At 50.3% G+C, this 23,108-nt stretch overlaps 1 protein-coding gene across 1 annotated transcript in view; it reads left to right on the forward strand.

Moving 5' to 3' along the window:
- Fam20c (FAM20C golgi associated secretory pathway kinase) overlaps positions 1–12,339 on the forward strand; it is a 54,492-nt gene extending 42,153 nt beyond the window's left edge. Inside the window, exons 6-10 of the mRNA XM_038345161.2 lie at positions 8,313–8,493; positions 9,355–9,464; positions 9,598–9,679; positions 10,191–10,250; positions 11,420–12,339. Of these exons, the coding sequence (XP_038201089.1) occupies positions 8,313–8,493; positions 9,355–9,464; positions 9,598–9,679; positions 10,191–10,250; positions 11,420–11,669 (683 nt within the window). The 3' untranslated portion in view covers positions 11,670–12,339. The remainder of the gene's footprint in view (positions 1–8,312; positions 8,494–9,354; positions 9,465–9,597; positions 9,680–10,190; positions 10,251–11,419) is intronic.
- The last annotated feature ends 10,769 nt before the right edge of the window (positions 12,340–23,108 follow it).

Raw genomic sequence — 23,108 nt, forward strand, 5'->3', positions numbered from 1 at the left:
TATGGAATGTATGTATAGTTTGTGGATGGGGTGTATTATAGTATGTGGGGGGTGTACATATAGTGTGTATGGAGCATGTGTATAGTATGTGTGTGGTGTATGTATGTGTATGGAGTGCATGTATAGTGTGTATGATGTGTGTGTGGTGTGTATGATGTGTGTATGTGCGGTGTATGTGTATGGGGTGTTCTTCTAGTGTGTGTGTGTGTGTGTGTGTGTGTGTGGTCGAGTTGATCTCAGTACACTACTCAGTCTGTCTCCACTCTTACTGAGTCAGGGTTTCTTTCTGGACCAAAATCTCACCAGTCCCTCCTATTCTAGCTTGCCAGTTGTCTTTGCCTCCCAAGTAATAATGCTACAAGTGACCTTCATCCCAATCCAGCATATTCTAGGGCTCAGGACCCCAGTCCTCATGTTTGGCAGTAAACACTGAGCCATGTCTTCAGACCCTGTTGTGTTTTTGAGATGGGGTCTCATGTGGCCCAGGCTAGCCCGGAACTCTCTAGGTAGCAAAGGATGACTTGAATCTGGATCTTCCTGCCTTCATCTCCGAAGTGCTGGCATGCCAGGTGTGTGAGGTAGCACTTGTTTGTTTGCTTGTTTGTTCTATGTGGTACTGGTAATGGAAACTGGGCCTTCATTCGTGCTAGCCAAGCCCTCTGCCAACTAAGCTACATCCCAGCCTGTTCTTTCCTATAAATTCTGTACGATACATTCTGAAGGTGCCAGAGGTCCCACAGACATCCTGCAAAGCAGAATGAAGTGACGAGGTGGGGGAGGGGGTGCAAAGCAGCTGCCCGCATTCTCCTGATAGTGCAGGCAGGAATTCCACCATGCCTCAGACCTCTGCAGTTCCCGCAGATCATCCAATTAAGGCCATCATTAGCTTTATCTGCAGTTTTGGAGTCGCACAAAAGCCGACCTAAAAGCTCTGGCTTGTCGTCTCTGCAGATCAGCTCTTGCGGTTCTTTTCCGAGCTACATTCATAAATATGTCAGAATCGAGGCCGTGAACCCACGCCTCGCTGAAGCTCAGCTTCCACCAACCATCGTCTCAGATCCCATTGATAAGAGGAAATAGGGGAGCTGGCTAAACATAAGCATGAGGGTATGAGTTCACATGTCCCCCCATAGCACCCACATAAAGGTGGGGCATGGACCCTCACATGCCTGTAACGTCAGTACTGTGGGAAATGGAGACAAGAAGATCACTGGAATTCCAATTACAGTGAGAAACACCCAATGTATGTCTGTGGTCTACATTACACACACACACACACACACACACACACACACACGGAAGGAGGGGGGAGGGAGGCAGGCAGGCAGGAGGGAGGCAGGGAAGGAGGGAGGGAGACTTCCTTGAATAAGTGAAGACACACATCCATCTTCCTTGGTCCCTGGTCCCTGAGACTCTCTATCAAGAGCTGGACAATTCTAAGTAGAGCATCTCTGGGGTTAGCGGTGTGAAAGTAAATCACTCACAGTTGCTTGGGCCCACGAGACAGCCTGTGCTGTAGATAGGAACTTTCTCTGAAAGAGCGGAAACCCACCTCAGATGGGGACCTGCTGAGGACTGCATTTCTGCTGAGATTCCCACCTTGGCCGCTGCCTGCCTCCGCTGAAGGGACTGGCCCTGGTGACCACTCACTTCCGCAGCCCCATATCTTAGCATCTTGCCTTCCACTGCCCACAGGGACTGACCATCACACCCCCAGCTATGCAAACTTTTCAGGCACGTGGGCTGAGCTGAAGTCTGACTTGTGCCTGAAGACCTCACTGCTTCTTGTCCTTTGCTGCATCGTTTAATCCAGCTTGTGTGTGCACTCATTCACAGTTGTGTACACTCATTTTTATGTGTATGTGTGTACCCATTCATGTTTGTGTGCACTCATTCATATAGGTATGTGCACTCATGTTTGTATGTACTCATTTATGTGTGTGTGTATTCATTCATGTTTGTGTGCACTCATTCATATAGGTATGTGCACTCATGTTTGTATGTACTCATTTATGTGTGTGTGTATTCATTCATGTTTGTGTGCACTCATTCATATAGGTGTGTGCACTCATCTTTGTATGTGCTCATTTGTGTGTGTGTACTCATTCATGTTTGTGTGCACTCATTCATATAGGTGTGTGTACTCATGTTTGTATGTGCTTATTTGTGTGTGTGTACTCATTCATGTTTGTGTGCACTCATTCATAAAGGTGTGTGTTCTCATTCATGTTTGTATGTGCTCATTTGTGTGTGTACTCATTCATGTTTGTGTGCACTCATTCATGTTTGTATGTACTCATTTATGTTTGTGTGTACTGATTCATGTTTGTACATACTCATTTATGTGTGTGTGCTCATTAATGTTTGTATGTACTTGTTCAAATAGGTATCTTACCTCAGGTTTTATGTCCACTCTGTTTTTTTTGAATCAGGGTCTCTCACTGGGACCTGGGGATCACCAATTACATTAGGCTGGCTGGCCAGTGAGCCCCAGGAGTCCTCTTGTCCCCACTACCCCAGCACTGTGATAACAAGCACATGCCACACATTCAGCTTTTTAAATGTGGCTTCTGGGGATGGACTCAGGTCCCCGCGCTTGTGTGCCAAGACCTTTACTGACTGAGTTGTCTCCCTGGGCCTGACTGCAGCTTTAATTGTGCTTTTCGCCCTGTTCTTGGAGGTGGCACTGTTTAGCAGTGGCTGACCCGCAGCCGTTCAAGCCCCAGCACTCTGTTTTTCCGCTCAGGCCTCCATCCTGAGCTCTCAAGGGAGGACAGGAAATAAAGATAATCCTGGGCAGGTCAGGCAGGGGTCTAAATGCCAGTCACTCAGTTGCTTCTGAGAACATGCCCTTCTGAGGCCAGGCAGACTGGGCGACATCATTCACCTAGGCCACCCACTCGGCAGAGCTGCTGGCTCAGCCTCCGGGCTGGTGGCAGGGGTCGTCCCCCGCTGCAGCTGTGAGCCCAGGTGACACAGCCCCCAGAGCTCTGGGACAGCATGTAGATAGTAGGGCATGGGACATCCACAGCTGGGGACACAGAGGGACTGAACTCTACCTCCTGACAACTGGTGCCCATCTCTCTGCCTGGGTGGGGAGGGTCCAGGTAGTTCCCGGCACATCTGTTAGCTTCTCCTGCTTCCCCGGATGGGTCTATGTCGGAGGTGTCACCTTTTGTGTATACGTGTGCTTGTCTGTAGGTGGGAGGTGTTTGCATGTGTGTGCTTACACTTCTGTGTGCAGAAGCCAACCTTGGCTACCATTCCTCGGGGGACCTTTAACCTTGTTTTGAATCCAGGGTCTGTCTTTCCTGGGCCTGGAGCTCACTGAGTAGGCCCAGTGAGCCTTCCGTCTCTATTACCCAGTGCTGGAGCAAGTGTGCACCAAACACACCCAGATTGCTTTCTTTCTTTTTTTTTTTTTAATGTGGGTTTAGGGAATGGGGCTTAGATCTTCATGCTTTCCAGTAACTGCTACCTCCCTGGCCCTCTGTATAGTATTAAAGATGCCGTTTATCAAGCTGGATGCTCTAACACAGACATCTGTGAATTCCCTCTACCACCAGGACAGGACCCTCAGCCTCCTGCCCTTTGCCAGGCACCATGCTGCCATCTGTCCCAGCTGGGTCCCTGTGCTCTCTCTGCTTTAGCTGGCTCTGTGACTTCGCACTGTGATCTCAAGATGTGAGATCATGTCACCTCAAATGTCAAAATTCATAACAGTCTCCGTGGAGCTGGTTTGCCACCTCCAGTTTGGCTCTTCACCTGCTGGTGTCATTGGGTGGATCCAGTTGAGGAAATCACCCAAAATGAATTGAAGAAACCGGGGCTTCAGGAGAAGGCGGAAGCAGCAAGTTAAGAATTTACTAAACTGTTTTCTGTGGCCCAAGGGCCCCAGCAGCCCCTCCGAAAGACGGTAGACAGCTCACGAGGGTATGTGGGGTCCAAGCACAGTCACAGGTGAGGGCTTCTGAGGTAGGCACCACAGAGGTCACCTGCCACAGGGTCAGTATCCTGTGGGCTTAGCCGTTTAGAATAGTGCAGGATTCTGGCCTTGGTTTGTTTATCGTTGTTTTCAGCATGTAGGTGCATGTGGAGCCCATTTGTCAGCATGAGGTGTCCCCTTCAATCTCTCTCCACCTCGCGCTTTGAGACAGGATCCCTCACGGAACCTGGAACTTACAGGTTAAGAGAGGCTGACTGGTCAGTGAGCTGAAGGGATCCAACCATTTCCATGGTCCCTAAAGCTGACATCACAAGTGTGAGCCACAGTGCCAACCTGTTTGTTTCTTTTTCTAAGCAAGGTTTCTCTGTATAACATTGACTGTCCTGGAATTCACTCTGTAGACCAGGCTGGCCTCAAACTCACAGACAGCCATCTGTCTCTGTCTCCCCGGTGCAGGGATTAAAAGGCTTGAGCCACCACACCTGGCTTACAGTGCTCAGATTTTTTTTTTAATGTGGGTTTTGAGAATCTCGCTCAGGTCCTCATTCAGCAAGCTCTTTCCAGTTGAGCTCTTCCTGGGGCCCTCTTTGCTTTTAATAAAGAAAAGGCTGAACTAAATACTCATCTGAGCAGACGAGATGCATCTTTGTTGGTGTGGAGCTCCCTCCAGTCCTCAGCAGGGAACCTTAGCTGATGGCCCTGCTTGCAGCATCCCGCTCTGGGTCTACTGGTAAGCCCAGCTGTCACATGTCTCCTCCCTACATCCCCCTGCAGGTGCTGCTCTAATCAGCTGGCCCACAGCTCCCGGTTTGCAACTCACAGGGAGGCTTGCCAGTCAGTTGCAAGTTGTTGGTTGCCCTCCCCTGCCCCGCCGCATGAACCCCCAAAATCTTCCCTGGCTGTCTTGGGGGGCCCCTAAGGTGGTTCATCCGGCCTGAATGCATCACTCTTGACAGTCTGCAGAGCTGGGTGTCACTGGCCACTCTAAAACACAGCCACCTCCACCTAGCTGTCCCTGCCAGACCGCATTCTGCCCCATCAGCCAGATTTCTTCTGAGAACGTTCCAGATGTCTGGTTTCCTCTGAAGCACAGGCAGGGTCTTGGAGGCAGCTTTGATCTTCCTTTAGAAAAGCCAGGTCTGTTTGGGTTTGCTGTTTCTGCTTTGCTTGCGCTTCTAGATCCTTCCGCTGCCAAAATTGCCATTGCTGCTGCTGAGAGCTAAGTACAGCGGGGAAGTCTTTGATCACAGCAGACAGACACCCTTATACTTTGGAGCAGCTCTGCTCTGGGTCAGTCAGGAGGCGCGTGCCCCTCCCTTCCAGGTGGGGCAGGCCTCAGAGGGGCCTTCCATAAACTCAAGCAGGGAGCCTGCGAAAGCTCCATCCTGGGTGTGGGGTAGCTTCTGGGGGTTCAGACAGGGCAGTTGAGGGCCCTAGCACCACACAGCTGAGAGGCACAGCTGGGCCTCTGAAGCCCCCAGCTCTAAGGAACACATTTCTTTGCTGTCCCTGTTTCTCCTAACATGTCTTGTACACCCTGGCCATCTGTGCCTACGCTGTTGGTTTCTGCAAGTCATCCGTGCCTCTGTGACAGCAGGTTTTAGGGAGCAGAATCAGGCTTCCTTTCTTCTTTCAACAGGATAGGCTCTGAGCCCAGCTTAGGTAGGGCCTGGCGGGCTAACAGAGGCATCCAATTTCATGGTTCTGGCCAACAAGAGACGGGATAGAACTTTCTCTCCTGGAGACGGTTCTTTTGCCTGCCTTCCACTGCTTCTCTGCCCTAGGCTGGGGTGGGGGTGGCTCCATTGCGGGCAGCTGGCTGAACTGCATCAGCACCTGGAGCTGCAGCAGGCTGGCCTCCTTTTGATCCTTTCCACCTTAATTACGCAGCACTGACTAGGGAGGGGTGATGAGGCCAAGAAGGGAAGGGGAGAGGAGAGGCAGTGAGCCTGGCCAGCCAGGACTTGCGTGCCCACGGGTGTGTCGGGAATCATAGATAACACATGCCCCCCTCCTACCCCTGCTCCTTCCAGACCTAGTCCCGGCAATTCTCCAGCCTCCATCCCGACTGATGGCTGTATGGCCTAGGTGGCTTTGCAGAGTCAGTTTTATGGGTTGTCCCACCCCCCACTCCCGCATGCATACATGCATGCATGCGTATGTGTGTCTTAGTTCGGTTCTTATTGCTGTGAAGAAACACCATGACTACAGCAAATCTTATAGAGAAAACATTTAATTAGGGTGACTCACTTACAGTTTCAGAGGTTCAGTCCATTATGATCATGAAGGGAAGCACGGCAGCGTGCAGGCAGACGTGGTGCAGGAGCTGGGAGTGTTACATCTTGCAGATAACAGGAAGTTCACTGACTGTCACACGGAGGGAAGCTTGAGAAAAAGACCTCAAAGCCCACCCCCACCCATAGTGACACACCTCCTACAGAAGGTGTACCCTCCAGTCTCCAGGTCTGGATTAAAGGCATGTGCTGCACAGTCCCCTCCAACAAAGCCACACTTCCTCCAGCAAGACCACGCCTCCTAATAGTGCCACTCCCTCTGAACTTATGGGGGCCACAGACATTCAGACTACCACAGTGTGTGCTCCAGAGGTTGACATCAGGTGTCTTCCTCGATGTCTATCTACCCACGTCTCTCATGGAACCTGGAGCTCCCTAATGGGGTTAGACAGTCTGCCCAGCAAGCTCTAGGGATCTCTCTGTCTGAACATCCCCAGCACTGGGGTTCCAAACATCCACAGTCGTCAGGGAGGTGGCTGAGTTGGTCGACTGCTTACCTAGCACTGATGAAGCCCTGAGTTCCTTCCCCTGCACCACATAGACCAGGTGTAGTGATGCATACTGGCAGCCCAGCACTTAGGAATGGGAAGCAGGAGGAGTAGAAGTTCAAGGTCAGAGGCTGGGGAAAGAGCTCGGTCTAAAGCACATGCCATGTAAGCCCAAGTACCCCAGCTCAATCCCCAGACTCCATGCTTAAAATAAATAGTACTTAAACGAACAAAGGAATGAATAAATAGATATAAATGAATACTAACTGTGGGGTCACACTTGCAATACCAATCCTAAGGATGTGGAGATAGGGGGCTTCCCTGGTACTTGCTGGCCAGTCAGCCTAGCCTGCTTGGCAAGTATCAGGTGAGGGAGAGACCCCATCGCCAAAACAAGGTGGGCAGTGTTTTGAGAAGTGGCGTCTGAGGTGCTCTGGGCTCCCAGCACTCATGTATATACTTCCATGCATGTGTGTATACATACAAGTCCAGGTTCATCTGCTCCGTAGTAAATTCAAGGGCAGCCTGGGCTGCATGAAGCCCTGTCTCTCAAAAGCAGAAAAAGAAAGCCAACTGTTTCCTTTCTCTGGTGTTGGCTGATGGTGTCTGGGCAGCTTCTTTCTTGTGTGAGCCACACAGGCTTGAGAATGGGAATGTTTCCATATGCCTTGCATGCTGGGAACCCCAGCTGGAGCAGCTGGGTCAGAACCGATCGCACGTGAACCCCTCTGACAGCCACTAGGCTGACTTCCAAGCGTCTTCATCATTTGATGACCCTGCTGGGATCCCAGGGCTCTTTACCTCCTTCACACATGTCACCATATGGCCCTTTGGTCACAACCGTCCAAGAGGGCGTGAGCCGGTTCTCACTGTGGGTTTGGTGTGAGTCTCCCAGACGAAGGAGCTAACTGGATGTCTTCCCATGAGCTTTATGACTGTGTGTGTGTGTGTGTGTGTGTGTGTGTGTGTGTTCATCTGCATGTGGAGGCCAGAGATAAACTTTGGGAGCCTTCTTCAAGCTCCTTCTTTTTATTTTCCTTCACCTTTACCTAGAACTCACCTAGTAGGCCAGGTTGGCCAGCAGAGAGCCACAGGGTCCTCCGGTTTCACCTCCGCAGCTCTGGGGTCAAGAGCATGCGCTGTCATCCCCGGGTTTTTACGTGAGTGCTAGGGCTGGAACTCAGGTCCTCCTGGTTGTGGCAGCCTTTGCCACCAATTTCTGCCTGTATTTCTTTGGAACCTGATCTGCTCATATCTTTGCCTGAGTAAGTGGTTCCTTTCATGGCTAGGCTGTATGTGTTCTTTGCAGGTAAATACTAAAGTTCCCTCCCTTGGGTGTCTGGCATTTTCTCTACTCTCAGGAGCCTGGGTGGACCTGAGGGAGTTGGAGTGTGTAGCTCTGTCAAGGGTCTGACTTTGATTCCCTGTGGCTGTTCTGAGGGTGCTCCAGGATACGGGAACTGGGGGCAATGGCGGCTACTGTGTGACGAGTCCTGGCTGTGAGGACAAAGGTGACTCTAAAGCAGCACTGTGGGTGCTTCTAGGAGTGGTGGCCACTGACTGACTGGATCTCCCCTTCTTCAGCCAATAACATCTGCTTCTATGGGGAATGTTCCTACTACTGTTCCACGGAGCATGCCCTGTGCGGGAGGCCCGACCAGATCGAAGGCTCCCTGGCGGCCTTTCTGCCTGACCTGTCACTGGCCAAGAGGAAGACATGGCGGAACCCCTGGCGTCGTTCCTACCACAAGCGAAAGAAGGCCGAGTGAGTCAGGCACCCTCCGGACTTAATGGGCCAGCTTCTGCCCACTACGCAGCCAAGGACGCAGGGCCTAGAGGGGCGAGTCAGTCACTCAGGGTCAACAGGGGTAGCAAGGGTAGCGCAAAGGCAGCTCCGCTTGTGCCATTGTGAGAGTAGCAGCCATGTGTCTTGGTTACTTGTCGCTGACAAAGATGGTTTGGGCCCCCAGTTTGAGGGAACAGTACGTCATCATGAGGGAGGCATGTTGGCAGAAGCCCGAGGTAGCTGGTCACCGTCAGGAAGCAGAGAGGATTGAGGATGTGGATGCTGAGCTCCCTTTCTCTGTTTTATTCAGCCTAGGACCCCAGCCTAGGGAATGGTGCCACCCACACACACTCAGAGTGGGTTTTTGCTTCAGTTAAAACTCCCTGGAAACACCCTCACAGACACACCCAGAGGTACACGTGTTTCCATGGGGATGCTAAATGCGGTCAAATTAATCCTATTAACCACACAGAGCTAGGAGAGGCGCTGACCTGCCTGCCACTGGGGTCTCTCAAAACACAACCTCCCCCACCCCACCCCATCCTCTGCCTGCCAGGTACTAATAAAAAGTATGACATCAGCTGACAGTGCCTTCAGCCCTGGTCCCAGCTAGGGCGGGAAGGATGACTTCATCATCTCCCAGGCTCCTGTTAATTCAGCCCCATAGCCTGTCCCTAGATGTGTCCCTGCAAACACTGAACCCTCCTTACGAAGTGTGAACCTACTGACCCAGGCTCTGCCGAGCCAGGAGGTGCCGAGCATCTGGCCCGGACCTCCCTCTTCACTCAGAGGGGAGACCCTCAACCTAGGTCTCATTATACTCCTCTCTCCCCACCACAGATGGGAAGTGGACCCCGATTACTGTGAGGAGGTGAAGCAGACGCCACCCTACGACAGTGGCCACCGAATCCTGGACATCATGGATATGACTGTCTTTGATTTCCTCATGGGTACGTCCTGCAGGGCGCGCTGGCTGCCAGGAACGCTTAGACACCTTTGACTGGTGTTTAGGGTCACCACCTGGTGAGCACAGCTCAGGAGGGGCAGAGGCCTCTGAGCAGTTGTACGTGCTTGTCCCTGCAGGAAACATGGACCGACATCACTACGAGACCTTTGAGAAGTTCGGGAATGAGACCTTCATCATACACTTGGATAACGGACGCGGGTGGGTCTGCTGTGCCCTTGAAGACCCTGGGAAGCCAGCCATCCCTCATCCATGGGGAACCAGCCTAGCCTGAGAAGCAGTCTCTGGGGCAGGGGAATCACCTGAAAGGCCGGGTCTAGGACATATCAGGGTGTGTGCTGGCAAGGAAAACTCCCACGGGGTGCCAGATTCGTGGTAGTGACCATATGAGTGCTTCCTGTTACCCTGGGAAAACTGAGGCCAGAGAGCCTGTGACTTGACAAGAAGGGCTAATAAGCAGTCAATTCTGCCTGGGAGAAGCCATTACCCTCTGCTTAACAAGGTAGACTACTAGCCCCAACTATAAAAACAAAACAATACTGCTAATGCTGGACATGGCCAGGGTCAGCCTTGACATCAGTGATCCTCACGAGGTTGCCATGGTACTATGGCACCATGGTACTGAGAGGTGGAACCCTGCAGGGCTGGGCCCCTGTGCCCTGCCTGGCTTTCCAGCTCCTAGGGCTCTGATCACACTATCCTCTTCCCACAGGTTTGGGAAGTACTCACACGACGAGCTCTCCATTCTAGCGCCTCTTTATCAGTGCTGCAGGTAAGAGCCCCTGCCTGGCCAGACCTCTTCCTGCTCAGCTGCCACCATCACTACCTGAGAGGCAGGGGGTGCAGAGCCTGCCCCCACCCATTGTAGCACCAGTGGGCAGGTATCCACAAACCGAGCCCATCTCACCTCACTGCCCATGGCTCCTGCTGACCCCTCTCCCCTAAGCCTCACCTGGGTACCTCCCACCTATAAGAGTTCTTGCAAGTGCAGACAAAGGGTCCTTCTGTCCTGCTCATTGCTGTTAAATTCACCCTGTCCACTTTGCACAGCCTCTCAAACACACACACACACACACACACACACACACACACACACACACACTGGTGGCTGGACGTAGGCTCCCAGAGCAGATTACTTATATCCCTTGGGAGACACAGACTGTACCCGGTCAGGACCACTGTCTTGTTGAGGAGGGACAGTCTCCCTGGTGAGCAGTCAGCCCAGTCTTGGGTCTGTCTTCAGGATTTGGGGAGCCTGGCCTGTCACCTGCCCCTCTGCACAGGACTGTATCAATGTCTAGAACAGCAGTTCTCAACCAGTGGGTCACGACGCCTTTGGGGGTCAACCTACCTTTTCACGGGGGTCACATATCAGCTATCCCTCATATCAGATATTTACGTTACAATTTGTAACAGCAGCAAGATTCTGTTATGAAATAGCAGTGAAAATACTTGTATTGGGGGGGGGGGGTCACCACAACATGAGAAATTGTATTAAAGGGTCACAGCATCAGGGAGGTCGAGAACCACTGATCTAGAATGATTCATTTTCATATAACTTAGACCCATGAGGTCTAGAGTTTCAGGGCTCCTTGTCCCCCCGTCTATCCCCCTCTGTTCACCTCTCTGGCTCTGTCCATGTCTCTCTACCTCAGTTACCCATGCCCCCACTTTTCTATGTCTCCATCTCTGTCTCTGAGCTCTATCTCTTTCTGTCTATGTATCTCTGTCTCTCCATGTCTCTGTCTTTTGTCTTCATGTCTCTATCTGTGTGGTCTATCTATATGCCCCTCTCTGTCTCTCTCTGTCTCTGTCTCTGTCTCTCTCTCTCTCTCTCTCTCTCTCTCTCTCTCTCTCTCTCTCTCCAGATACCACCCCACCAGAGCCCCCACCCTATTTTCTTCATAGTGCTGACACCCCACTCTCCCACTCTCCCTGCAGGATCCGGAGATCCACCTACCTGAGGCTGCAGCTGCTGGCTAAGGAGGAGCACAAACTGAGCCTGCTGATGGCCGAGTCCCTGCAGCATGACAAGGTGGCTCCTGTGCTTTACCAGCTGCACCTGGAGGCTCTGGACCGGCGGCTGCGCATAGTGCTGCAGGCCGTGCGAGACTGCGTGGAAAAGGACGGGTTGAGCAATGTGGTGGAGGACGACCTAGCCACTGAGCACAGAGCCGCTACCGAGAGGTAGTGACTCGCACTGCCCATGACGAAGGAGCACAGAGCCTAGCCACCTGTGAATTCAGTGAATTCAGATGGGACGGGTCATCCCCTTCGGCTGACCTGCGGCAGGGAGCATGGGGTCTCCCTCGTGGCTCTGATAGGGATGTGTGGGCCTCTGGATCCAGCAGAGACCAGACAAAGCACTCTGGACATGCGGCAGAGGAGCCTTGACTGGCTATTTTGTACTTAACGAAAGGCTCACACTCCCGTCGATGGAGATCCACGCAGCAGATCAGAGATCACCTCTGGACCACTTTGAGGACCTCCGGTGATGCGATCACACTCTGGCCCTCAGTGACGTCCACTTTCTGCTCTCCCTTCCCGGGGCCTCCTCCCTCAGAGGCTGCAGAGCTCTAGGGAGGGAGGCTCGGATGGACATCATGACCTGTGCGTGGGTGGATGAGTGCCCAAGAATGGGTTTTGGATACAAATGACCAGCTATCCACTTGTTCGCTGCTGCACAGTAGCCAGGCCTTACTCGTTGGCGGTGGACACTGCCTGCCTCAGCTGAGCTCTGGACAGTGGGTGCCAAGGCACTATGCAGGGCCCATGGCCCCAGGGCAGCAGGCAAACCTTGAGACATTTTTGTGGAGTAGTTTGCAGGGAGGTGACAGTGCAATAAAGGTACAGCAAGTGTGTGCCATGGCTCGATGGGGTGGGGCCTCACTCCTTGGTTCAGCTGCCCTCCTAGACATCCGGACAATGTGGTCAAGCTCTGCCCTTGCGGTGTCTGTGTGACCCGGGTCTTCAGCCTGATAGGGCTATGAAGGGAGCTACTACCTGCACAACCCCCAGTACATATGCAAGCTAAGCAATGCCTATGCTCCAAAGGGGCAGGGAGAAGGAAGTGATATGAAGTCACCTATTTCTATTTCCTGTCCCACTCCTGCAAAGCTTGGGTCCCTGAGCCACAGGAGGTCCTCCAAGGGTAGCATCCACACAGCCCTACAGAGGGTCGTGATACAACTGAGCAGGAGTCATAGAAGGACTTGCCCAGGGACCCAGTGAGAACTGCAAGCCATTGCAGTGCTGGCACCAGGGCTCAGATACGGTTTCTATACCTGTGAAGAGACACCATGGCCACAGCAACTCTTAGAAAGAAAAAACATTTCGTTGAGGTGGTTGACATTTTCAGAGGTTCAGCCCATTATCATCATAGTAGGACATGGCAGCATGCAGGCAGACATAGTGCTGGAGAAGGAGCTGGAAGTGTTACATCTTGATCTGCAGGCAACAGGAAGTGAACTGAGACACTGGGTGTGGCTTGAGCATATAGGAGGCCTCCAATCCTGCCTCCACAATGACACACTTCTAAGGGAGCCCTTTTCTTTCAAACCACCACAGATCCCCCCCCCCACTTGCTGGAAGGGTTTGTCTCCTTCCAGTAAGCTGCTGCTGTGCTGGCCAGGGACCGGACTTCCTGCAGGAAGCAGAGTCCAGGAGAGGACAGTGGCCAGGACCCTCTCTGGACCTATGTATTCCTGAGTCACAAGAATGTCAAAAAACATGCCCTGCCCCTATTCCAGGCATTCCCAGCTCTGTCATCTTGTGACCTGTTCACAAGTCACTCCCCCAGTGTGTGTGTGGGGGGGGGGAGAGAGAGGGAGAGAAAGAGAAAGAGAGAGGGGGGAGGGAGAGATGAGGATCCTCAGTAGTAATTCACAGTGGCACTAGAACCCAACAGTTAAAGTCCTAATGCTCTCATATGTAATAGTACAAGGCCAACTGATTGTGTAAATACATATCTGTGTCAGGTTGTTTGTGTATGTACAAGTACATGTGCAGGGGTGAGGGTGGGGCAGAAGTTGATGTCACGTTTCTTCCTCTGAGACCATCTATCTTATTTTTCAGCACGGGTTCTCTCGCTGAACCTGGAGCTCACTCGTGTGGTTACACTGCCTGGCCTGTGAGTCCCGGGGATACCCTTGCCCAGTGTGCCAACTCCAATGCAGACTTATAATAGGCAGGGTATAAGTGTTGTCCATGACCACAGGGGTCACAGGGCATCTCATCACCACTACCTCAATCCTCCCATGATCCTCTACTATTAGCAAGTGTATGGAGCCCTGTGGGAGGCCAGACTAGAAAGCGTGTCTTTACCACTGGGTTATAGAAGTGACAGAGGTAAGACCTTCAAGTATTGCAAGTGGAGAGACATCACCCAGGACAGACATCCCATAAAGAACGAAGGTATCAGGCACATCCCTGATGTGCACAGATTGATGTCCAGGTCCTAGTGTGACTGGCAGTAGGACCTCAGTGGAGGTGCAAAGGGTAAGTGAGTTCACACACATGGCCCTAACCCAGTGCCACGGGTCCTTACAAAATGTTGTCAGGTGTGGCAACTCATGCTGGTCATCCCAGCACTTGGAAAGCCGAGGCAGGAAGATGGCTGGGAGTTCCAGGCCAGCCTAGGCTAGAGTAAGACCACCATCTCAAAAATAAAACAGATCCAGTGAGCTGGCTCACTGAGTAAAGGTACGTGCCACCAAGGCCGATGACCTGAGTTCAATCCCCAGGACCTACATGGTGGAAGGAGAGAACAGAGAGTGATTTTGGTGCAAATGGCAGGACCAGATGTTGAGCAAAGATGGAGTGTGCCCAGAGCCTTGGTGCCCACTGAGAGTGGTATGCCTTCCCTCCCTGTGAGAGGGTCAAGAGGTCAGTGAGAGGGGGCATGAACTCAGAGTCTTCTGCCTGCTAGCATCTGCCATACCTACTCCAGGATAGCATGGATACTCAGGCTGGTGCAAAACCCAGGCGGTGCCCTAGGGTCAAACACAGATGCTTCACAGCTTGGGGCCAGTCTTCCTGCTCTTCTCTGGTCTCTGCACTCACTGGATTTCATGGTACCTCCCCTCAGCCTACACCCACAGGAGGTACACTATCTACACCTGCTTTTTTGTTCATTCTCCTGGCCCATCATCCTCGCCCCACAGTCCCTCTTGTGGGTACAAAGAGCCTAAACTCCTGAAACTCACACCTGCCTTTTACCTCAATCCAAGGAGCTGAGGACCCACAGGAGGACATGCTAGTGAGCCCCATGGCAGTCACACAGGTCACAAGATGCGTGGGCCTCTGTACGTTTGATCTCTTCTGTGAGACGCTATCTCCATGTGGCAGAAGGGCATGAGGGCTGAGGAGTCCCAGCCTACAGGCTCTGTGTGGGTCTGGGAAGATGGCCTCATGCAAGCATGAGGACCTGGGTTCAGATCTCTAGCACCCGTGTAAAAAGCTAGGTGCTGTGGCATATGTCTATAACTGCAAGCAAATCCCGGAAGTTCACTGCCAAGACAGGCTAGCTAATCAGTGAGCTCAGTTAGTGAGCATCTTACAAATGAGGAAGGCACTTGATGTTGACCAGTGCCTCCATATGCACGTGTGTGTGCGTACACACACACAGCCTTGTAGCATGCACATGTTCACACATGTGCCACACACACATACACATATATCATATACATGCTAAATAAAGCAGTAAGCACTTGTTAGCTAAAGCCAGGAAAGTTGCAGTGGTTTGTTACAATGGTAAATAACTACTATACCATGCCATGGCTTTACAGAGCCGGTTCTCAACCTGTGGGTCCCAACCCCATTTGGGGGTTGCATATCAGATACTTTTATTCTGATTCCTAACAGTAGCAAAAATTACAGTTATGAAGTGGCAACAAAATAATTATCTGGTTGGAGGGCGTCGCTGCAACATGAGGAGCAGTATTAAAGGGTCGCAGCGTGAGGGAGGTTGAGAACCCCTGCTTTACATAAACGAAAGACTTCGCCATCAATTTGCAATTGCTCACATTCACCTGATGGTCACCCGGCTGCATTTCTACATCTTCACTATTTCCACTGCCATGAGCTACTGCACAGGTCCATGCAACAACTCAAATACAACTGTCTCACAGTGGACTCCGGCAGCGGCTGCTCAGTGCCCCAAGGTCAGTCCCACCTAGGACAAAGGATCACCAATCTTGGAAGCTTCAAAGATCAGAAATTGTTCTCTCACCGTTTAAAAATTATGACTCTGAAACCAACATACAGACAGGATTGACCACTTTGTCTGCTTTGGGACGTTTCTGGCTGTGGCCTCTCTGGTGTCCACTGCCGAGTGACTGTGTGTCCTGGCTGTCTCTCTGTTGCACTGGGTTCAAATCTCATTGTGCTTTTCTGTGAGGACCCAGCTCTTAAAGCCAGGACAGTGTCCTCAAAATCTACAGTTATCACAGCAAAGAGACCCTGTGTAATCCCAGCACTGAGGAGGCAGAGGGAAGGCTATCCAGTCTGCCTTATTAGTGAGTGCCAGGCCAATGAGGGAGAGGTGGATGGCATTCCTGAGGTTGGCACCAGGCCTCCTCATGTGCATACACACACATAATAAAATTCTTAAAAATATGTAGTGGGGCTTTAGTGATGGCTCTTGCAAAGAGCTGGATTGGCTTCAGGCATGCACATGACGGCTCACAACCATCTCTAACTGCACTTCCAAAGGATTCAATGCCCTCTCATAGCCTCCAGGGGCACCGGGCATGCATATGGTGCACATATATACATGTGGGCAAAACACTCAGATACACTAAAAATAAAAATGAGGCCTGGAGAGTTGGCTCAGTGGTTAAGAGCAGTGTCTGCTCTTCCAAAGGTCCTGAGTTCAATTCCCAGCAACCACATGGTGGCTCACAACCATCTGTAATGAGGTCTGGTGCCCTCTTCTGGCCTTCAGGCATACATGCAGAAAGAATATTGTGTAGTGTGGAGCTGCGGGCCGGATTTTCGTCCTGCCTGGATCCCACGTGGTTAGCTTATGCCCCAAAATAACAACACACAAATTGTATTCTTTTAAATACTGCCTGGCCCATTAGGTTCAGCCTCTTACTCACATCTTGACTAACCCATATCTAATAATCTTTGTAACACCACGAATGGTGTCTTACCGGGAAAGATTCAGCACATCTGACCTGGTGGCTGGCTTCATCGCATCTGGTATCTCTCTGAGGAGAGTCATGGCAGTCTCACTTAGGAGAGGAGTGGCATCTGACTGAGCCATCTACCTCACTTCCTTCTTCCTGTTCTGTCTACTCCGCCCACCTAAAGGCTGGCCAATCAAATGGGCCAGGCAGTTTCTTTATTAATTATCCAATGAAATCCTCAGATAGATAGAAGACACACCTACATCAATATTGTATACATAATAAATAAATAAATAAATAAATATTTTAAAAAATAAAAATAAAAAATAAAGGCATGGTAGCTCATGCCTTTAATCCCAGCACTCGGGAGGCAGAGGCAGGTGGATTTCTGTGAGTTCGAGGCCAACCTGGTCTACAAGAGCAAGTTCCAGGACAGGCTCCAAAGCTATGGAGAAAACCTCAAAAACACCTAAATAAATAAATAAATAGATTAATAAATAAATAAAATGATGTACAGAGACTCGGGATGTGGTAGGGACCCCAAAGAGCCAAGGGAAAGAAACTGTTGGCCAGTGTCCTTGAGTGTATGTGCGTGCATGTGCACTCTTGAGTATTTGTGCATACAGGTTCACTCTTGAGTATATGTGCGTGCATGTGCACTCTTGAGTATATGTGCGTGCATGTGCACTCTTGAGTATTTGTGCGTACATGTGCACTCTTGAGTGTATGTGCATACATGTGCACTCGAGTGTATGTGCGTGCATGTGCACTCTTGAGTATTTGTGCATACATGTTCACTCGAGTATATTTGTGTACATGTGCACTCTTGAGTATATGTGTGTGCATGTGCACTCTTGAGTATATTTGTGTACATGTGCACTCTTGAGTGTTTTCGTGTACATGTGCACTCTTGAGTGTATGTGAGTACATGTGCACTCTTGAGTATTTGTGCATACATATGCACTCTTGAGTGTATTTGTGTATATGTGCACTCTTGAGTATTTGTGCGTACATGTGCACTCTTGAGTGTATGTGAGTACATGTGCACTCTTGAGTATTTGTGCGTACATGTGCACTCTTGAGTGTATTTGTGTACATGTGCACTTTTGAGTACATGTGTGTGCATGTGCACTTTCAGCGTCACTGTTTGTCTCCTGAAATCCTCCTCATTCCCCTCCCTCCGCATTCCATCCGTGGATAGAATTAGCCTCACCGCCAAGGAGTATAAAGTACCCAAGAGAATGTAAATTATCTGATATGGAAGACTAAGAAGCTAAAATGGTATTAAAGACATGCCCACACTACCCTGGGTTTTTTTCAGCCTTTGGGTATTAATCTACTGAAAGTCGGTGTGCTGGTAAAAACGCACCACTTTCTGAAAGTAAAAAGCATGGCTGGCCCACAACTCTGTTCAAAAAGCTTGCAACAAGGGCAGGCAAGAAGTCGGGTGCCACCATTAGTCCACTACTGCCTTCTGAACCAGTGCATCGTGCCCTTTTCTCACACCCTTACCAATTTTCCCCTGAGTGAGTGGGTGAGAGAGACCACAAGAACCCAGAGACAGTAGCTGCATGCTGTCAAAACTTGAGAACCACCATAATGGGCTGCCTATGCATGCTTAAGTATTAAGGGGGCATAAATGAAAATGAATGAGTGGGAGTCACCACAACATGAGGAACTGTATTAAAGGGTTGTGGCATTAGGAAGGTTGAGAACCACCTCTCAAGGTGATGGTGGTAGTGGTGGTGATGGTGATGATGGTAATGGTAATGATGGTGCTGATGATGGGGATGGTGGGATAATGGTTCAGTGGTAGAGACAGCTGAAGAGTCCCAGAAGGGAAGCAATGCCAGGAAGCAGAGGCAATGAAGACAATGAGAGGGAGCATAAGTAAAGAGGGCAGAGAGCCCAAGGATGGAGGGTTGGGCATAGCCAGAGACTCTACAAACTGTGAACTACAGTGATTGAGAGAGAGCCAAGGCTCTGCCAAGATCCAGAGGCCACAGGTCCCAACCTAGGCCTTGAGAGCTGGACCCTGGCTGCTGTAGAGCTGAGGGTCCCAGCACATCAAGGCTGTGACACTAGCACTACCATGACTAAATCGTGAGGCTGCTGCCTCCCGCTGCCATTCACTGCTTCTGGAAGCTGAGGATTACAAAAACTGCCAAGTGTCAGGGTCACTAGTGGTTAAATCTCAGAGCAATAAGCCTCCAACCTGAGCACCTGGAGGTGTAGTCGTGTGGCTTCTAAAGCCAGGAGCAATAGGACCCTGGTTCTGGGGACTTGGAACTGTGAGCTCCTGGCTCCGCTGCCCAATATCTAGGCCTTTGGTACTCAAGGGCTTAGGACAGGTGGCCTGGAAGACCTTGCAAGTACCCTCTGTTGTTCTGTTTCTTACAGCCCAGCCTGGCCTCAAACCTGCTGTATATTGACAGCTGAGAATGAACATTGAACTCCTGATCCTCCTCTTCCACCTCTATAACACTGGGAGCACAGGTATGTATCCCCATCCCTGGCTTACACAGTGCTTAGGGTGAAAACCAAGGCTTCCCACAACATAATGAGTTCAAAGCCAGCCTGGTATATATGGGACTTTATCTTCAAAACAAAACATACTAAACAAACAAAAACAAGGCTGGAGATACTTCCCAGTGGTCATCTCCCTGGCAGACGACTCAGCACCCACATCAGATAGCTCACAACCACCTGCAGCTCTAACTACAGGAATTTTGGACACCTCTGGCCCTGTACTCAAGCACATATACACACTTACATACACACATGCACATATATGCACTCACACACATACACATAAATAAAAATAAATCTTTTTAAAACATCATTAAAAAGAAGGACAAGGCCATCTTTGGCTATGTAATGAGTTCAAGGTCAACCTGGAATACATGAAACTCTCAAAAAAATCTAAAATCAAACAAATGAGAAAAGATTCACAGCCAATGTTTTCAGCATTTAGCAGAATGGATCAAGGGTCTCTTCTGTCCCTTTTTCCCATGATCGTACGTGTGGGTGTCTGTTTCAAGGACAGGTGATGTGATAGTATGGTTTCATGTATGATCCAGGAACACATGGACCCAGAACTTGGGTCATGTCTTAATCAGAGTTTCTATTGCTGTCAGAAACACCATGACCATAGCAACTCTTATAAAGGAATACATTTAATTGGAGTTGGCTTACAGTTCAGGAGTTCAGTCCATTATTGTCATAACAGGAAATATGGCAAAAGACAGGCAGTCGTGATGGCTGGAGAAGGAGCCAAGAGTTTCACATCTGGATCCACAGGCACAATGGGCCTGGCTTGAGCATTTAAAGCCTCAAAGCTGACCCCTAGTGACATACCTACTCCAACGAGGCCACACCTCCTAATCCCTGTCAAGTAGTACCACACCCTAATGACCACACATCCAAATATATGAGCCTATGGGGGACATTCTTATTCAAACCACCACAGGCCATGAGTCACAAAGCTACATCATGACTACGCAGGTTTGCATGGGGCCATGAGAAGATATATAGTTGCCATGCTGCCTGGGTGTGAGAATGGGGGCAGGATTTTTGCTCTAGGCAGGTGCAAGCACAGTGATTCAAGATAAAGTGTGCATGGTCCCATAGTCGCCCGAAAAGTCTGAGACACTACACAGTCATCTTTGACACCTCTGCCAGTGCATCACAGAGACAAATGCTGTCTTGTCCACAGAAGTGCTTTGTAATAAGGGTAAGCTCTTTCCTATGAATGGAACCATTCCCTGCTGGAGATTAAGATTCAGAAAATAAAGAAACTCACAAGTTTCAGGCAGTTCCTCAAACATACAGGCTTCACGAGGCCCCTCCCCAGGGTAACACAAACAGTAACATTTGCTTCAGCAGGGTTAACCTGGGCTAGTCTCACAGGGAACTCCAAGGATGCATTAGTTTTTCTGAACCCATTTGAGCCATATGCTTGTAGAGAACCCTAATAAACTCACTGTTTGGCTAAGCTAGACCTGGACCCTGGACGGAATGTTTTCTTTGATCTGTCCTCACCCTGTCTAGGGTGAGCCTGTTCACATCTCCCCAAGAAAGGTCACATGACACTCGCAGAGATAAAAGAGCCTAAATGAATGGATGGTTCTGGAATATCAAGGTGTGTAGCACTCAGCTTCAACTTGGCCTCTGGCAAGTGTAAACTGACAAACAGAGAAGGGAGATGTGAGCTTAGTTAAGACTCTCCCCGGGGACAACTGTATACCCAGGCAAGGCAGGAGACAGAACAGGTGCTGGCTGGGTAGCGTGGCCAATCCAAGCCATCTAGTGACAGGAGGAGGATCCAGATGTGACCTCGTCTGTGAGGTCAGGCACTGGACTTCCCACAGGTATTGCCCTGCTCCCTCCTTCCCATGATGGCAGGGCCTTTGTCCTTCAAGTGTTCTGCCCCAGCTCAGGGGTCTCCTTTGACCCTCAATTCCCTTTACACCATGGCCTCTCAGCTCTGCCTTCCCATGTGCAGAGAATCTGCACGACTTCCCACTGCCTCTGTTCATACAGCTCCCTATGCCTCAGACCCTCCAGGAGAACACAAGTGTGTGGGGATAGTGGGAGGAGCCACTCAGGCTGTTCCCACACTTTCAGTGCCACATAGAAACCCCTGGGTGGAGGAACCACAGTCCTGTGGTCCAAAGGTGTAGGCAAAGAGAACCTCAAGTTTAAGATCAGCCTGAGCTACATTGTAAGACCCTATGTCAATAAATAAAGAAATACAAAAAGGATGGGTAAATCGCTCAGAAAGTAAGATCCCTGGATGTACAACTATTAGGACCTGAGTTTGGATCCCTAAAACCCATGTGAAAAAACCAGGCATGGCTGAATATGTGTGTGTAATCCCAGTACTGTGAAGGATGGGGATAGGAGGGTTACTGGGACTCGCTGGTGGCCAGTGTACCTCCACGTTCAGCAACAGACCCTGTCTCAAGGGAAGGAAGGTAGAGAATGACAGATCATGATATCTGATATCATCCTCTGTCCTCTGTGGGTATACACAACCTTCCTACACACACACACACACACACACACACACACTGACATCTATTAATCTTGCTTAATTTCCAATTTAAAGCAGGTGTTAAACTTTTTAAATATCTCCAGTACCAATAAGCATTCTGTATATGTGTGTTTGTCTGCGTGAATGCCTGTGTAGTATATGTGTGCAGTACCCAAGGATGGTGGAAGAGGGCATCAGATCCCCTAGGGCTGGAGTTACAGGTAGTTGAGAGCTCCCATTTGGAGACTGGGAACTGAACTCAGGTTCAAGAGCAGCCAGCGCTCTTAACCACTGAGCCATCTCTCCAGCTCCTTTTAAGCCTTTTTTTTTTTTTGAGACAAGGTCTCATGTATCCCAGGCTGGCCTCCAACTCACTGTGTAAGTTAGGTGACCTTGAACTGTCTCCTGAAAGCTAAGATTACCTGCGTACACTCCCACACCGGATACTGGGGTTGGAACTGAAGGCTTTGTGCCACTCACCCAGCCCGTCACTTAAACACATTGGTTGGCATGATACAGAAGTGGTATCTTCCATTTTGACCATCTTTAAGTGTGCTGCTCAACAGTATTAATATAGTCACAGTGCTATGTCCCATTATGCTGCCAAAAACTGCACCATCACCATCTCCGACCCAAGCGCACAATCTCATTTCTAACTGCATTTGCCCTGTCCAGGCACTGCGAGTTAAGCTGGGACTTTTGTGTCACACTGATTTCTCTCCACTGACATCCTCAGGGGTCCATCACACTATGACACAGGCCAGCTGCCACCCCTGTTGACAGCTTAGTAAGTACAGCCCTCAACAGAAGATACTGAAGGAAATCTCGGCTTTGCATTCAGTGGCAAGGCTCCGGCAAAGCAAGGAAAAATGAGCCAATAGGGCTTTGTCAAAATCAAACATATTAGAGCCCTCAAGGGACAATGTGAAGCAAGTGACAGTCACGGGGTGGGAGAGAACATGGGCATGTTTCACGTCTGGCGGAAGATCAGCACCTCCATCTGATGCCCTTCCGTTTTTTGAGAAATCGCTCTGTGTGCGTCTCTCAGTCTGGGCCTGTAGGTTCATATTATACAGAAGATTCCCCCTCTTCTATCATTCCCTGCCACCCTTCCTGTCACCCCTGCAAACCTCTAGGGCGGTGTTGTATTTTTACAGAGGTGACTGCACCTTATCCACTCATAAAGCAGAGATGGCTGCCCAGCGCTATCAATTCCATCTGCCCTCCTCACAATGTACCCTTTGGAAAGCAGCCTGATCTCTTCGCTCCGTTCTGGGTGAGCCTGTGACTATGGGAAAGAGGTGGTACCATTACTAAAACAGATTCGTAAGGCCTTTTTGCCTCTCCCTGGTCTCTCGGGTGTCCTACGTGTCAGACTAGAAGGAGGGTAAACGTCTGAGACTGGCTTTTCTGCTCCACTGGGGGTTCAACCTGATTATTGCGCACACCCAGCATCCCTCCGTTT

Source organism: Arvicola amphibius, chromosome 10 (assembly GCF_903992535.2).
Source record: "Arvicola amphibius chromosome 10, mArvAmp1.2, whole genome shotgun sequence".
In the NCBI taxonomy this organism is placed as follows: domain Eukaryota; kingdom Metazoa; phylum Chordata; class Mammalia; order Rodentia; family Cricetidae; genus Arvicola; species Arvicola amphibius.